This window comes from Epinephelus moara, chromosome 24 (genome assembly GCF_006386435.1).
Source record: "Epinephelus moara isolate mb chromosome 24, YSFRI_EMoa_1.0, whole genome shotgun sequence".
Classification (NCBI taxonomy): Eukaryota; Metazoa; Chordata; class Actinopteri; order Perciformes; family Serranidae; genus Epinephelus; species Epinephelus moara.
In genome coordinates, this window is record NC_065529.1 from 39185676 (window position 1) to 39203886 (window position 18211).

At 40.0% G+C, this 18211-nt stretch overlaps 1 protein-coding gene across 1 annotated transcript; it reads left to right on the top strand.

The window, feature by feature from the left end:
- The first annotated feature begins 3697 nt into the window (after nucleotides 1-3697).
- Nucleotides 3698-9443, top strand: snrpc (small nuclear ribonucleoprotein polypeptide C). The gene is made up of 6 exons (XM_050038417.1): nucleotides 3698-3775; nucleotides 4850-4892; nucleotides 5536-5644; nucleotides 6502-6561; nucleotides 8634-8738; nucleotides 8867-9443. The coding sequence occupies exons 1-6, from the start codon at nucleotides 3768-3770 to the stop codon at nucleotides 8986-8988; spliced, it is 447 nt and encodes a 148-aa protein (XP_049894374.1). The 5' UTR covers nucleotides 3698-3767; the 3' UTR covers nucleotides 8989-9443.
- The last annotated feature ends 8768 nt before the right edge of the window (nucleotides 9444-18211 follow it).

The following is an 18211-nucleotide window of genomic DNA, read 5'->3' on the forward strand; positions in this document are numbered from 1 at the left end:
TCTTGTGCTGCTTGAAGGTGCCTTTTGGAAGTATTTAAACCTTTGAACCCTGAGTGAATTGGTGTGATTTCTTTTAAAACCATGGGCAGAAAGGCAATGAGCAACTTGGTGAAAAATGTCCCACAAATTGAAAAAAATAAAAATAAAAAAATAGTAGATTTAGAAGATTTTTTTTTTTTTAAACTTTGAAAAAAAAAAGAAAAATACTTATTTATAATATTAATTATTATTACAATTTTTTTACTAATTTTCTTGTTTTTCTTTTTCTCTTTTTTTACTAATTTTTTTGGTCATTTCTTCTTTCGCTGCTCATTGCCTTCTTCCTGTGTTTTTAAAAGAAATCAAGTCAATTTGCTCAGGTTTCAGTGTTAGCAGTCAGTCACCAAACATGATATTGAGTTGTTGCTACAAACGTCCTTTACATAAAACAATCGTTTTTATTGGTTTGAGGTAACTAGTATGGGCAGAGCAAAGAGTCAAAATATCAGTGATCCCAGAACTTGCAAGGGAAGACATGTGGCATGTTGATTTTCTCTTTCTGGTAATTAGAGTACTGCAGCTAAAATAATACGGCTACAACAACAAAAAACGGCTGTAGTATGTTGCATTGTCGTAAATGTTTAATTTATAGAGGAAGAAGAAGAAGATATAATTTATAATTTGTTTTCACTCTGTAGTCATATACATACACAGGCTCTGAAATACACACACATGCACAAACAGGACCTTTACATGGGCACTTAGGCAGTGTCCAGGAGGTGAGCTGGCACCTCTCCAGCTACCAGTCAATGCTTCGTACTTGGTCCATATGTGGACCTAAACCGGTGACCCTCTGGTTTCCAAGCCAAGTCCCTAGGGATTGAGCTTCTGCTGCCCCAACAAAATATCTTTACAATGGCTACCAGGTGCCACTAAATCATGACTAATTATACGATTGTGTGCTACCCTGTCGTCTTACAGTCATTTTAGAATTGTTGTCTCTTACTAGAGGTGGTGCAGTGAGTCCATGTCAGCCACAATAGTCCAGAAATAGCCATCATTGTTACACACATGCAAGCACACACACACACACACACACACACACACATGTCCATTGTAGACAATATGGCACTAAGAAAACAGGCAGTAACAGAACAGGGAAAGCATGGTAGAAAAGTTGGAGGATTTTTTAAATGAATTGACACAGGTTACATTAATTATTTTATAAATTAATGACTGAACCGATGAACGATTTTAACCACTTAAAAAACAAACATGACTTTCCCATTTTACCTAAACATGTCAGAGTGACGTAGGTCCAACATTTCTAGATTATTTTACTTGGCAATATATGATCCGTAGCAAGTTCTAAACGTAACACTTATTATTCAGAGTTTTAGGTGGTTTTCTTGGTATTCTACTAAAAAGGTGTCTCAAAAACCTGACTTCACTTCACATATTATTCCTTTGATCTAAGATAGTCCAAAAATATCAGTGAAAATAAACAACTCTCTCCCAAATCCAAAAATTAGAGTGCTAAAACTCAAATGTGTGATGTCATAGGGTGTAAAGTCTGGAGCTGCTCCGGTTACAGTGAATTAGGAAACATGTTGTAGATGACACTGAGAGCACTCAGGGGAATGTTCTGAGTATATGGGAACATTTGCTGTTCATGAATAAAGCTCATTTAGAAATTCTCCAGACTTGATGACATCTTAAGTTTGAGACTCACTTCCCTGGTCTCTGGTTTTGAAAGAGAGCAGCTCATGTTCACAAATTGATTGAATCATTAATTGAATTTTCCTCGGCCACGGAAATAACACACTGGAATTGTTCATTTAAGTGATGTTCCCATTTAAGACCAGGGTTATTATAAATAACATTAGGATCATTAGAAAATTAGTTAGTTCATCAATGAAAACCAAGATGTTCATTCTGTAGCTCAGTCTGAACATCAGATGTTTTATACTGGATGTAATATTTGCACATTTGTAGAGCTAATAATGCCTTTTGCACAGACCTCATTCCCACTAAACCAATGTTTCCACAGGTATACGTAAGAGTCTGTATATGTATATATATTTTTTCAATTTTTTTATTCTAATTTAAATATTTTCATACTAGCATAAAGAGGCAAAAACTTGCACTTTGTTGTGCAATGTTGTAAAATGACACATAAATTCACCTTGTAACTTTAATTATAAGACCACATACTTGTTATTGCTCTATTTTCTTCAGCTGTTCCTTGAACAATCTACACACCTGGTTGAGCTGGACTAAATTCAAACTAATTTTTCAGTTAATAACCTTTAACATTTTAGCACGTCACCATGCAGGGGGAAGATTATTAATGTTTTGTGAGCACATATGTGTAGATTGTATGATCCTCTACCTGAAGGCAGTTTTTCTATCTTGATGATAATATAAGCTTTCAGTTTAAAAGAGAGGGAACAGTAAATGCGTAGGGTATTTTTTTGTTTGCTCCTTTGTACATGCATAAATGATAAAGTGTGTAAATTATATATAACTATGTAGGTGTTCCTGTAAGGTAAGACTAATGCTTTGTCTGTACCCCTTCCCCGCTGTTTCTTTCTATTACTAGAGGTCATATGTATTTATTATTGGTTTTGGATCTTGTGCTAGAGATTGTTTTTGCTGATTTTGTTTATTTTTTTTGGTTGATTTTGATTAGATCATGGTGGGAAGTAGCTAAATGCTTACTCAAGTACTGTCCTTATTAAGTATGTTTTCAGTATATTGTCCTTCAGTATTTCTACTGATGTTGTAATGATGACATATTGTACTTTTTACACCATTACATTTATTTACTGTCTGTAGTTACAAAGTATTTTGAAGGACGGATGAGTTTTATGATCCATCCATCCATTTTCATCCACTTATCCGGGGCGAGGTCACAGGGTCAGCAGGCTAAGCAAAGCACCCCAGACGCCCCTCTCCCCAACGCTTTCCAGCTCCTCCTGGGGGACCCCAAGGCGTTCCCAGGCCAAATGAGATATGTAATCCCTCCAGCATGTTCTGGGTCTGCCCTGGGGCCTCCTACCAGTGAGACGTACCCAGAACACCTCTAATGGGAGGCGCCCAGGAGGCATCCTGATCAGATGCCCGAACCACCTCAACTCCCAGGAGGCATCCTGATCAGATGCCCGAACCACCTCAACTGCCCCCTTTCAACACGAAGGAGCAGCGGCTCTACTCCGAGCTATGGATTACCTTTACAAACAGTATAAAGTAGTAATGATCTGGCCATGATAAATGGTGTTATTTTAGCAATAATTAAAGAAAACAAGCCTGCATGTTTTCTGTAATAATCAGCGGTAAAATAAATACAAAATACAACCATTTAAATTTGTATGCCCCTCCCCTAAGACAAAATAAATAATATAAGTCTCTCCCCAGTGCTTAAAAAAATATGACATGCCTCCCCCCTTCTGCACCACCCCTCCCCCCTTATAAGTAATGAACAGTCCCTTAAGGTGGGCAAAGTACCCCAAAACAAGCAACATTTAAATTAGATTGCTGCTTTTGTGATTAACAGACACTAACACTATGGGCAATTTTTTTTTAATTCAACAATCAGTGCTTTGCTGTCAAAATATAAATTTGAGCCCACTGGAGGACATAAATAACTTAAATATTATATTTACAGATATATTCTCTTGCGGTCCCTCAAGCTTCAGGCGGAACTAACTGTCAGTGGGTCTTATATATGGTAGGAACAGTTATCGTGAACACCGGAAGCGCGCTCTCGACGGAGATAGCCGGGGAACATGCCTAAGTAAGTGCAGATATTTCATCTTTTTCATGCTTAATCAATGATTTCCATTGTTCAACCAATTAGTTATTGTTTATAATTGTATTACGTAAAGAATTACGGTAAAATATAGTTTAATAACTAATTAAACGGACCAGTTTGATTCCAGTGAACGTTGTAGGCTTTGTTTGGGCTCTGTCTATTTGCTGGACTCCACCTCGATGTGATCGTAGCTAACAGTCAACAGCAAAAGACAATCACTACACCTTGATATAATCAGTTAAACTGCTACAGTCCACGATTCTGAGTGTTTTCAAATGGAGCTTAACTTTTTTGTTGTTTTAGATATGATGAAGTACGTTAACATTTGATCCTTATAATGATTCAGTAATGCTTTTTTACGAGGTTAAATTCACTTTTTTCAATGGATAAGAGCAGATGGTATACTAAGTTATAAAAACAATATCTAATGCGCATTAACATCCATTTACCTCCAAGGTGAACGTCGTCTCTGGGGCCACAGCTGGGTAAAGTGGAGCAGCTGCAGAGAACAACTCAATAAAATAAGTAGATAAGACAGTCATAGAAATTAGGAGCATGATGCCAACAAAATCATGTATTTGTATTTTTAATTTAATGTTATCCAAAGTCAGGCTTAGGTCATCCAGATCGTGGATGAACATTTCTAAGATCATTTTAAATATAAAGATCCTGCAGGACAGTGTGCTGACCTGTCTCTCAGAAGCCAAAGATGTCCTTATGGACAGGGATCTGTAGTGTTGGATATCTCAAAACAACAGCTGAAACACATTCCTGTTGGCTGTTTATGTAAAGGAGTCATTTGTAATGTGGCCATGATGGCTTGATAAAAAGGTTTACAGACCAAACAAAAAGGTTTACACAACTGTGTGTCTATATTGCAGCTTGTAAGACCAGAAAAAAAGACCATTTACATGTCAGTGTAAATGAGGTCTTTGGCTTTAATTTTTAGTTAGTTTTTACAACTCATGAACAATTTTGATTTTATATTTATATATGTCCCGCTTTGGTTAAAGTTACTATGTTTTTGTGTTAACCCCAAATTCTTTTTTTCAACAGGTTTTACTGTGATTACTGTGACACCTACCTTACACATGATTCGGTAAGTCATGTTTCTGTGTATACTAGGGATCCAGGCTATTACCAGCACGTCATAGGTATCAGCAGATAAAGGCTTTAAAATAAAATATCCAGGGTTCCCACGGTCATGAAAAGCCATAGCATTTCACAATCGTGTTTTCCAGGCCTGGAAAATTCATGGAATTGGTAAAACCCATTGAAAGTTTAGGAAAAGTCACCGAATTTTGTCACAGTAATTTTCTGTGGATAGCCTTCCACGTAATCTAACATCACAGCAATTTTATTTTCTGTAGCTGAGAACATAGTTTAGCTGTAATGTGTCGATGTGTGTCGATAACCTTATTTGAAGCAGTTCTGTTTTTTTGCCCAGCGAATGTGTGCATTTTGGAAAGCATTGTATTTTATATCTGTATCTGCCAGTGGGCCGTCATGATAGGAGCTGGCATATCAACATGTTAATTCCACCACAGGAGAGGCTTGATGTTCTCTGCAATTAGGTGGAAAAAAAATCCTGCATATATTGGCATTTAGCCAAAAAGAGTTGGAAAATATTGGCATATCAGATATCAACAAAAGGCACTCAGAGTCCAGAGTATGTACCAAATCTGTCTTTGTTGTCTGCTGCTCCTGTTAAATATCCTCAAATCTCTTCTCTTTTGTTCCAGCCATCGGTGAGGAAGACCCACTGCAGTGGCAGGAAACACAAAGAAAATGTGAAAGATTACTACCAGAAATGGATGGAGGAGCAGGCTCAGAGCCTGATCGATAAAACAAGTAAGCAAACTATCGGCTCAATTATCTGAAAGACATGACTGAGTGAATCTAGAAGTACTAAGAAATGCTGCAGTTGCTCTTAAATTCTTTCAGACATTTTGCCACTCGTTCAGAATGCGTCTCAGCTGAACTTTTAAATATCAGATAACCTGGAACATGATTTTTATCGACATTTTGGGTCTTGGACGTGGATTTTAAATGAGTCAGCTCTTTGAGATACAGCTCATGTAAATAACCTCTAGTGACGTTGACACTCCTAATTCACAGAATGCTCTTTGTTCTCCTTATTTCGTATCCTCGTTAGTTCCAGACAATAAACTAGGTGTTGGAGTAAAGCCTGTTACAAGGCATGCTAATGCACGTGTGTGGGATATCCAAGCTCCCTGCATAAATAGTGCACTATGTACACCAGCTTACTTGGGCCCCCTCTGAGATTACAAACCACTAATCCATATGAGAGATGCTGGAGCGCAGTATTGTCCACAGTGGAGGGACATGTTGTTTCACAGACTAAATGCTGCTTTGTAACACAGACAGATGGTAGGCTACACATCCCATCAGCATGTGAAGACTGCTTTATTGGAAGTGATGTGTTTTATGTGTATTTTTTTAATTAGTACCCACCTCAAATACTTAATTTTACAACAGACAGCAGGATTACAGCACAAATTTTGCCATGCAGAAATGTTAGAAAGACCCTTTGTGGTGCACTTTGTTTGCATTCCATACATACAGTATGAAACAGGCTGAAATTAATTCTTCACAAACCCAAAAAGCAAAGACAAGACTGTGTGCTTAACGTGAATAATTTGTGTGGTTGTTTTGTGTGATAACGTTTTTGTCTCTTCTCCCAACAGCGGCTGCTTTTCAACAGGGAAAGATTCCTCCCACACCGTTCCCTGGTGGCCCTCCCCCAGGTGAGTCCACCCTCTTTCAGCTGCGCAGTAATTTGATTAACTCAGTGTAACATAGACACAATGCTCCTTGATAGTTAGATTCGTAGTCAACAGGGAAAGGCTGTCAGCGTTTTGCTCCGTATCAAGGACAACTGAAATGAATTTCATTACAATAAACAGAAGCGTGAAGCTTTCGGTTCCTGTGGGATAACAACTAATTAAAAATTGATAAATCTGCCTCACTACTGGACCTGAATAGAAAGCTGAAGAAAACTAGCTTTTTGTTTTACAACCTGCGTCTTCCTTCACCTCTCTGTGTTGTTACATTTTACTTAACACTGTTATGGATGGCTCTGTTTAAACAAAGGTAAATATAAAAGTTATATTCAGAGTGTCCTTTGAATGCAAATAAGCAGCACTTTAAAGTTATGAAAGACGCCTGGCTTTCAGCACTTTGATGTTTCACAGGGAGACAACAGATAGAGCTCCACCAAGGCCAAATTACTTGTGGCCAAATTGGCAGATGTCTTCGTCAAAAATAGCAAAAGTACACTGAATTGCTGGTTTAATAATGTAGATACACCTCAGTGTCCAAGGCAACATGTCTCCCCACTGGATCCAATTTGCCAGTAGAGTTTTACTGGTCCCTTGTATATTGTCACCGGCACAGCAGCCAAAAATATTAAGTAACTCTTTTCCCATAATTTGGGTGATTTATTAAACATGACATGTACAACAGTGAATTTCTCTTTAGATTTGGTTGTTTTCCCTTAGTTAAAGATACATAATGTTGATGCACAAAACTGTGCAAACACATCATAGTCACTGTTGAATATGTTCTGAGTATAATCTTTACTGATATACATTGGATAATTTGTTGAGAACAAAATTACATAACAGCGGTCAATGGAAACCAAACTCATCAACCCACTGAGGGCTAGATTCAAAATCACACCGACAATTAAGGTGAAAAGTTGAAATCACAGGCTCATCCAACCTGTGTGAATTTTATCACGGCAACTCATGATGTGACGAAGTAGTGTGTGTGGCCCCCGCGTGCCTGTATGCTCTCCTGTGCAACCTGATTGGGCTGCAGGTACGGCCTCACGCTACCAGTAGTGACAAGGACACTAGCAGACCACACAACTAGAGAAGAATCAGCCAGGAAAGATAAGGAGATGTGCAAAACCCATTACCTCTCCATTGCACCTGTTGTTACTCTTTTTTTTTTTTTGCTCCAAAGCAGGTGAAACTGATTCACAATCACTTGTGCTACCTAAATGGACGGATTAATATCCCTGAAGTTTAACTGACCTGGTGTTATGCTGTGATGATGGGGTGTTCCCTTAATTTTTTTGAGCAGTGTAATAAAGTGCATTATGTGCTAATACGATATTGCCTCACAAAAATATTGCGATGCTACACTGTATCGATCCTGTGAGATCGGGCACTGGATGCTACTCTTGTGCCTTTTTTGTGCCAGCTTTCATTTACCTATTTACCTGTGATCCTGAGAGCAGAGCTGATCTTCTTCCAGACGCAGTTTTTAAGTGTGTAGGCCTATCGTCTGTGGGACAGATGTAAAGCTCTGGGTAGCCCTGCACTAACATGATCAACTTTTCCGTATTTATCAGACTGAATATTTACAGAAGAAGGGAAAGATATCTGTCGGCTGTGATTGGTTTGTAACATGACTCCTGTCTGACTGCTGAGTGTGGCCTCTTCCTGTGTCTGTCCTTTCAAATTAAATTCCCACATGTGCCAGTCATATAGGTTTTGATTTATTTTGACAAGACGCAGCTCCTGATAGAGTTTCACATTTGGATTGTTTTTCTGCGACAAAGCGACCAATGAAATCTCTCTGACTAATGACCTTTCTTGTCGACTAACGTTGGTCGACAGGGGAGAGGCCTAATATAATAACATATTGATTAGTTACAAAGGTGCATTTTTTTCTGTTTAGTTAGTTGGAAGACAGTGCAAATAAATCTCTCAAAATATAACAGTTGACAGGGATACATGTGAATCTGATGTAAATTATGTTAATCTTAGTCATTTTGATTGTACACTAACATTTGCTGTTTGTCACACAGGTGGTCCTCCTCGTCCAGGCATGCTACCAACGCCCCCTATGGGAGGTCCGCCTATGATGCCCATGATGGGGCCTCCACCACATGGAATGATGCCCGGTGGACCAGGTAAGAAAAAACTGCTCCTAACGTGTGTCACACAACATTTTAAAGTGCTTGCAGAAATTGAAGCGCTTTGTCCAGTGAGGTAGAAATCCAGTCCATTCACCATTCATCCCTTCACTGTCACATTTTAGGAGGCATGAGGCCGCCAATGGGAGGACCCATGCAGATGATGCCAGGACCGCCACACATGATGCGTCATCCTCGCCCGATGATGATGCCAGTCAGGCCGGGCATGATGCGACCAGACAGATAAGACCGGTTGGATTTTCTCCGTTCTTTGTTGCCATGAACAGACACTGTCTAGTGAGGACACTTCGGTTAACACTCGGATTTTTCAGCACAGCTCATGAAACTGTCAAATGTCCAAACTCCTCAAATCTGAATTCCCTGATTCAATAATGTTATTTTTGTATAACAGCTTCATTTTCTTGTGCCAGAATCGTGGTATTTATTACTATTCACCTCACTAGAATACATTTCGGTCCCTGTTTTAAAGACCTTTTTTTATTTTTTTTAAACATCCCTCTTGTGTGTTAACATCAAGTGTGAAATATCTCGTCTTACTTTGACAAACTGTTCAGCAGGCACATTTAAAGAGCCTGTTTGATATGACAATATTTGTTACTATATTTTTACTTTTGTTTTAGGTTTTATGTGTTTTTGTTGAATGTCATTGCTTTGAGAATAAAACAGTGATTTCAAACCTGTTTCTAATGTTTGAAAGGCATCTTTTTGACAAATGACCCTTCACTAAGTCCCGCCCCCGGACGCAGACTGGTCAATCATAACGTAGCGTTGGGCCAGCTCAGACCAGGGTCCATCAACAGCACAGCTGTGCTCCATTGACTCTAATGCAGTCGTTTCAGATTTCCTTCATTTTCAGGCTGGTTTTGTGGATTTGGAGCTAAATGTTGTTCCTGGGGCACGTTGTGTATTAATGATACTCGTTACCTGGAGAGGTTAGAAAAAGATATTCCCTGTTCCAAAACCAAAATCAAACCCTGAAAAGTGTAGGGTTAGCTAGCTAGCTACTGAAGATATAGCCTACTGAATGTATACACATGCTGCTTTTGCTTTGGAGATCCTTGCCCATCTGGTCGCATAGATCCAGGTGCTGGCAGCGGCACAGGGATGAAGCCAAACACGGTTCATCTGCACACACTGTGATGCCACACAGCAGGTTCAGTATCGGCAAATTTCCCTTTATATTCATTGTCTTGTGTGGCGATCAGCAGTGATGTGGTGGTTCACTTTTACACTGTGATCTGTAGCCTATAGTTCGGCTTTAGCTTCTAACTATCTTTGTCTTTTAAACCTGTTGTTGCTGCTGAGTCAGTTTGACATCCTGGATATATCCTTCAAACACAGACTGTAGACCCCTCTGTCTGCTTCTCTCTGGAATCACTCTTTCATTTTTCCAAAAATATGAAACATTTCTTCAGGGAGTGCACTTAGCTACAGTGTGGGCTCCATGCAAACAAGACTCCAGATTCACGCTTATGTTGCTTTGTATGTCATGGATGTGGAAGGCAATCATTTGCTTACAAGTTTGGCATATCCACTTTATAAGGTAATGTAAGTTTATGTGATGACACATGGATTTGTGGCTGCTATCAAATTGAAACTGAGGCTTATGCTGTGTTCACACTACAGGCAACACAGCAATTGTGTGCCCAGCTCCGTTATCACCGAGTTGCTGGTGAAGTGTTTTTCAAGCGCTCATTGACATGGTTACATCACAAAAGGCTTGAGTGTGTCTGCTACCTGCCACAAACATCATCTAAAGTTTATATTTGGTCTTTAAAATATCACAAATTCAGGATAACATGATGAGTAACTGATGAACAAATGGTCATTATACAGATGAAGTATTCCCTTTAACTATCATGCACCACTATGAAGAGTCAAATCCTCACATTTGAGAGGCTAGAACCAGAAAATAATTTGACATTTTTGCCTTAAAATAACTAAAACCATCAGAATAATTGCTCCATTTCAAAACGTCCTTGCTGTAAACTTGCCAAGACATCCCTCAAAAGAGATAAATGTTTGCCTCTGCATTAGGCCCATTATTTTTGCCTGGCATTTTCAAAGATTAAAGTTGTCAAAGCTAAATTAAGTAATCAAGATTAGCACTGTGTCTAAAAAAAAAAAAAGGCAAAGAGGTCCCTTAGTTGAACCCAAACGTGCCACCTGAGGTTTCCCTGAGTGAATTTGACAAGTTCTGTCGGGCTGGAGGTGTGAATGTGTTTAAGAGTGTTAGCGAGAGACTGGTGAAATCTGCCCTCTGCATCACCCTCTCAAGATCCTGAATATTACAAGCAGATATGCAGAAAACAGACAGATGTATAAAATATTGTTTCAGTAGATGAATGAGAACGTTGAGCCAGCCCTCATTAGTTTATTCAGTCAAGCATGTTTGAAGAATTACAGTGCTTACATAAGAATCTGTGGCTGCTAGTGAATCATTATCTCTGCTGACATTTGTGTCTACAATGCCTCGCAAGAATCCAGCACTCATCCTCTAGCTGGATTGTAAACTTCTGTATCCATAATCACAGCCGTCTCGTCTATAATTATGAAAATGTCTCAACAGATGGAGCTAGAGAGTCGTAATGCTTTGCAATTAGAGCCAAGACAGTGGAATGATGTGCGATGACTGATTATGTGCTTCCATGGACTGTCAAATATCTTTGTATCTCACGCTCCCAGAGGACATTTTTGTGGCTTTATGGTTTAGGAAATTTCTAGGCCACATATAAAAAAGAAACAAATTTGTTGGGGGGCAATAGCCATATGCTTCACGCTGTGTTTGCCAATTTATATACTTGCAGACCGGAGGGAGAGCACTGCAAAGACAATCCAGACTGCTCTGCTGCTGTGCACCGCATCAGATAACTTTTGGTAGCTGTCAGTCATGCATGTTGTAAATTGTGATCTTCAAAGAGACTTTGGCAGATTACATGCAATCTGATGGCCACTCTAAAGGATGGGTTCCATTAAAAGTCCTATAAACATCCACTCCCCACATCAGCGAGACAGGAATAAAACCATGTTAATGCACATTTTATGCATATGTCGAGCATAGGCGGATGCCCGTGTGTCATCTGACATCGGAAGAGTCTTTATGAATATTCAATCTAGCCATGAAGTGGAGCGTTGCCCTGAAGGGAATGAAGTGGAGTGGGGAAAAGTGTTTATGATTAGAGCTCAGGAGTTGAGGAAATAAGCCTTGATCATGAGAAATGTGTATTATAATAAATTTAACAGGAGGGAGACCACTCGTGAAAAGACACCGTGGGGCTTGATCAGATATTTTGAATGTTAGATGAGACAAATTTGGTGCTGAAAAACGGCTGTTCACATTTATTTCTGACAATCGCAGGAGTGACCTTTGGGAGGAAACAGCGTTCCCTTGATGTTGCTGTTGCTGCATGCTGCACTGTAAAAACACCAACTTTGATATTTGTCGTTTAAATGAGGATTGCAGGCTGTTGGGACTTACAAATATAACATGTCCTGATAACTTACTGTCTTAAAGGATAGTTTTTTCACTGACCTGTGGTGCTTGATTGTTTTGGTGTGAGTTGCAGAGTGTTGGAGACACCAGCCGTAGAGATGTCTCCCTTCTGTCTTATATAATGGAACTAGATGGCGCTCGGCTTGTGGTGCTCAAAGTGCCACAAAAATACATTTGGAAAACTCAACAGCAAGGTCTCTTTTCAGAAATCGTGACCCGATTAAGGCTCATTTAAACTCCCTTAACATACGTGAATAGATTAGTCTTTTTCAAACCTAGATGTCACTGCCCTCATTGTTTCATGTGTCCTTTATGTTGGCATAGATACAGCCAATAGATGGCACTAGAGAGTCAAGCTTCACACAACAGTCAAACGGAAGAAACATGGAAAAGTGCAGACTGCGGTGGTGTGTGAGGCCATTCAGTAGATTGCAACCTGCGGATGGAGGATTCTTTTCATTATGTTATCAATTCGTTCCGTTCTGTCATTATTTAAACTTCTTCGTCGTCTCCCACGGTCATATCACACTTGAAATATGCTACACTGCCTCCATGATTTCTCTTGTGGTACTGCTCCATTTCGTTCGCAAGATAATCCACAGACCTTGTTGTGAGCAGTTTCATTTAGGAACTGTTTTCTTTCTACCGAACTACACTTGCCAACCGTATCACCGTGCAGAAGGAAGCGTGCATCTACTCATGGACAAGAGGCTAGTGCTCATGACAGTGCCAGATGTTAACATTAATGGCCTCCTCCTTGCCTGAGCTGTAACGTTAGCTAGCTCAGTGGTGCTAGGTGAGCTAGCAGTAGATGCACACTTCCTTCTACACGGTGATACGGTTGGCAGGTGTAGAGAGCTGCACTGGATCAAGACACTGTGTAATTGTAAAAAAATCAGGTGCTCTTTAAGGACAGGACAAATAGTCATAACAATAAAAAATGAGTTTACTCAGTGTGAAAGTCCATGATACAGGCCGCCAGTCCAAACATGCATCTGAGACACGCGTTTGGTTAAAACGTCCTTATTAATTTATGGAAGGACCAACACATTTCAACTAAAGAGTCTTTCTCAGGGTATAAAATGTATTGGCGACAGGTGTTCAATTTAAGAACTCATGTAGGGGGTCGTGTGACACTGGTCAATATAAATAATGAAACTTAAGTAAATATAACCTTGAGTGATTCGGTAACATGGATAACAATTCTAATTCCATTTCCCTGTTGTTTTTTTTTAATATTATTTATGATTGAACCTCTTTTTCTTCTATTAGACGTAAATTAATCACAATGTGGTTTGTCAACTTTCAATTTTACTTCACATCTCTGAAATAATATGTATAATTTCACTCTAATATATTTCCCCTAAGCATCCTAGTCAATTCTGAAAAAATAGGGAAGGAAGGAGGGAGGAATAGACGAAGAGATGAATGAATGTTTTGTTAGTTAAATCCTTTAAGTTGTGAAGACCCAACTTTTCTTCAAGTGTGATTATAGGCTCCATTTTAAAGGTGATGTACATGTTACGAAGAAGACATTGTGTCCAGTATCTGTATGGCTGTGTTTTGTTAGCACAGTTGTGCTCAGCCTGGATGCACCAATTCTCATCAATCATTTTAAGACTGGAGAGTCCCGCAGCAGAGAAGGTGAGTAATGATTCAGGGAGATAAAGATTTGTGACAGGTAACTGTGCGGTGACTGCTCCACTGCAGTGTGTCAGCCCCGGGGTCAAAGGTTTCCTTTCAATCATTTAAGCTGTGAAGAAGACCTCATTTTTGTGTGTGATGTAGGCTCCATTTTTAGGGTGGTGTTCATGTGAAGCAGAAAAAAAAAAATCATAATTAGCAGAGTGCTGACTGCTGTCTTTTTAAGTGACAGCATTTACTTGAACTTTTACTATAAATACTTAAGTACATTGAATATCATAAGTATTTTTGATACCTAAAAACAGTAAATATTACATACTAAAAGACTTTGTGGGGGGGTGCAAACACACATGGGTTTGAATCTGAAAGAAACAAATACAAAATTAGAACTTAAATCAAATTAAACAAATGTCCATCTTAATAAGGGTAAATTATGCTCCAAGTTAAACTAATAACGCACAGGGTAAACTAAAGAGAAAGAAGCTGCTGTGACAATAAAGAAAGAATGAGTGAAATTGTGTTCAGGGTTTAAACACAGTTATGTTTTATCTAAATCACGATATTTTAAAAAATCTCAGTATTTGGCAGTGGACACATTGGAACGCGTAAATTATGAGGTTTCTGAGATATTAATCCAAATAACTGACATATCTATTTGAATCCCACCGAGTTCCTCTATGGCAGGTTTCATTGATGAGGTCCGCCGTCACTTCCAGCAAATCGTGTGCAAAGAATTGTGGGTACTTTACACCTGCTGAGGATACACACATGCATCCTTGAAATTTCTCTGAACGATGGATTCAGTCATCAGAAGAATTTGAAGGATACTCAACATTGGAACAGTCCTGAGGCGGGATTTGATGATGTAGCATCCTTGAAATTCAGCCGTTTCAGGATTCTTCCTTGACTTTGAGAAACACCCAATCAGGACTAAGGAAAGGGGAGGAAAGGAGTGTCAAAATAAAGAAAATAGGAATCTTTACTCCATGTAGTTTTCAGATACTTCATCCACCACTGTATATAAGTCTTAAATAGTATTAAATCTGACTTATCTTGAGTTGTAAGAACCCTGTTATGACAAAATTCCCTCTCTGTGTCTCCTCCCACTTGAGTTGATATACTCAGACTGTTGAAGCCTTATATTTTGTTTTCAGCTAAATTTTGGAAAGCTAAACTGAAACAATGTGAACCTGTCCTTTAACAGCTCAGCAGACACCTGTTTACCACGTCATAATCGTTGATGTGGCGTTCAGTTTTTAACCAGGAGGTTCTCACTTGCTTTCAGTCACCAGTGAGAGGAGCTCCACTTCCTAAATCTACTGACTCAGAAATGATTCAGTCAGCTCAGCTTTGAGATCTGGAGTTTAAGATTTGTTCATACATGTACTGACCACTGGGAGTTGGATGGATTTAAAGACAGAACTTAAGATAATGATGTTGTATTTTGTTGCCTGGAAGTTGACTTGACGTCCTTTTTTTTTTTACAGTGCAGTTCACACTCACCTCTTTGATATTCCTGTCATACAAGTGAAGGCATTAATGTCCCGAATATCAACTCTGAGAATAGGAGAAGCACTCAGAAAGCTATTCTCTGCAGCCCCCAGACCCATCAGCAAGGCTGTGAAGGAGAGGGGCTTTAAAGGAGGACAGCTGATTGATTAACTGTTTATACCAAACAGGTTTGACTGCGACCGCCGGCCGGGCACATCCGCCCAGATTTACGCTCTCTGAAGGAATCATTTAGGGTTCTGTATTCATGATGATGCATCTTCTTTTGCTCCCAGCATGCAGTTGGCATTCTTACCACTCAACAGCCTTGGTTGAATGGAAAATGATAATCCCCCCGACTGTCGATTCCTCCAAAGCCAATTGGCTCAAAACTGCATAAAGACCTGGATGATGCTTGGGAGTACGGCATGATTGCACAGGGCTGCTGGGTGGGCTATTGATGAAAAGAGTCGCAGAGAAAGAAAGCAGTCTGCAAGGCAAAGACTTGGTAGACTTCTTTCAATACCCCCTGTCTCTCCTCTTCCTCCTCCCTTTTGTCTCTCCCTCCACCTCTATTCTATCTCCTCCTCCTCCTCCTCCTCCTCCTCCTCCTCCCTCTCGTTCTCTCTGCTGCCCTGCTACCAACACTACCCTGTAATTTAATCCATTTAGTCATGGCTCCAGATCAATATCCATTTTCCTTGGCCTTAAGGGAGAGCCTCTTGAATGTGCTTGTTTCAAACAGTGGTTGTGTTGGCCAGCAGGGGCTCCCATGGGCCTGCGGGCTGATACAGATGTAGTACAGCACACTGTCTGAGAAAACAAAGCAAAGCTTACATCTAATCTCTCACTGTGCGAAACACAGCTGCAGATGCTGGAGCTTTATGTGCATTTTCACATTTTTCTACAAACTTTTTCATCACACTTTGCATCACTTCAAATCCAAAAAGACTCCCTTCTTGATCACAGATGAATTATTCTCTCCTACTGAGATGTTGAAATGCAACGCCCGGCCGGTAAGCAAATGAATGACATCAAAATAGATTCAATTAAGGCTAATTTGATTAGCGGGCCTTGTAAGTGACCAGGAAGAAAGATGGAATTATTAACCCCTCCAGGATTTGATTTACTGTCGGCACAATGTGGCATACTGCACTCCACTATACAGCAATAAAAAGGTTCAATTACCACAAACGGTCTGCTAAAGTGTCCTTGAGCAAGATAACAATATGCCATCAGCTAAAAGTCTAAATGTGACTGTAAGAATTAGTCACTTGCTGCCATTGGGTGAACATTTTGAGCGCACATAACATTGTTAGCTGCCCTACTTCAGTGTAAACTGTCTTTAGCCGGCCCCGTGGCGGCCTGCCACCGGCCAGCTGTACGCTCTGTGGACACTGACAGTGATTCTCCTTCACCTGCTCCACTGCGTTGTGCATTGCCATGTTTTATAAATAACCGTGTTAAATATTCATCTGTCAGCATTTGCATCCAAAGTATTTTGCAGCTGAGTTTCATAAAGTCAAAAGGACAGGCAAACAATTTGCTCAACTATTTACTGACACGGTCGTAAATACTGGAGTGAAATAAGACATAAAGATTTGGTTACAGATATGTCAGTGTTACATTAATTTTTAATGGATTTTGAAATTGTCTCAAAACCACACGTCCCACCTGTGTGTTACTCACATATTTTTGAGTTTATAACCATATGCAGGCCCAAAGGAAATATTCACTCATCAGGCAATATTTTTTATTTATAGGCCTAATTAAACTGATGACAAGTGCATTCTGTAAAGTACAATGGCTGCTTGAGAATAATGTTTGAGCTTTGAGTGTTTTATGCCTCCATTAAAGAGTTGACAGTGATGCTCAACAAAGAGCCACAGCCATGAATGGATTACTGAACAGGCCTACTGACACAGGTCCAGAGGCCCAAAATGTTAGGCCAGACCCTGAACTTCACCTGCAAACTGTCACCCAAGCCCTTTTTACACAGAGATTGTGCTATAAGGTCACTATGAAGTCCCTTCTTTATGCCTCCTTTGCATTTTGACAGGGAGCCAAACATTATGATTATGTACAGCATTGTGGCTTTGTGTAATTAAAAGAGAGGCATGGTGGTCAAAGCATGCAACACATCAGCGTCAGCCTCCAGTGTGACTTATATACATGTAGGTAGGGCTTTTTAAACAACAATAATGACATTCACGTGTCAGCAACAATCATTTACCATCCCTGTCGTATTGTAGCTGATCTGGTCCTCTGCTTTGAGGGTAAGGAGCTCCTTGACCTTCTTGTTTTCCCTATTTGCGGACATTAACGGCTGCTGTTCTTCTTTGAGTTAGCCACTAATTGCTAACAGCTACCTTTGAAATCTTCCGTGGTGGGTCGCACACATAATACATCGTCAAAACGTCACACAGACACTGTTGCGGGGCTGTTGCTATACCTCCCATTCTGGATTAAAGGGGAGACCACTCTGACTCCCCATTACACGATCGCACCTTACATACTTACATTGGGTGGCACGGTGGTGTAGTGGTTAGCATTGTTGCCTCTCAACAAGAGGGCTCCTGGCACCCCAAACTCGGGGTGGGGGAGCCCTTCTGTGCAGAGTCTGCACGTTCTCCCTGTGTCAGCATGAGTTTTCTCTGGGTACTCTGCCTTCCTGCCACAATCCAAAGACATGCAGGATAATTGATGACTCTAAATTGTCCGTAGGTGTGAATGTGAGTGTAAATGGTTGTCTGTCTCTATGTGTCAGCCCTGTGATAGTCTGGCGACCTGTCCTGTCCACCTCTCATCCAATGTCAGCTGGGAT

Bases quoted from the DNA above. Each gene is read 5' to 3' on its own strand.
- snrpc (XM_050038417.1), top strand. The intron at 6,562-8,633 runs GTGAGTCCACCC...TTTGTCACACAG, and splicing joins CCCTGGTGGCCCTCCCCCAG to GTGGTCCTCCTCGTCCAGGC. The intron at 8,739-8,866 runs GTAAGAAAAAAC...GTCACATTTTAG, and splicing joins AATGATGCCCGGTGGACCAG to GAGGCATGAGGCCGCCAATG.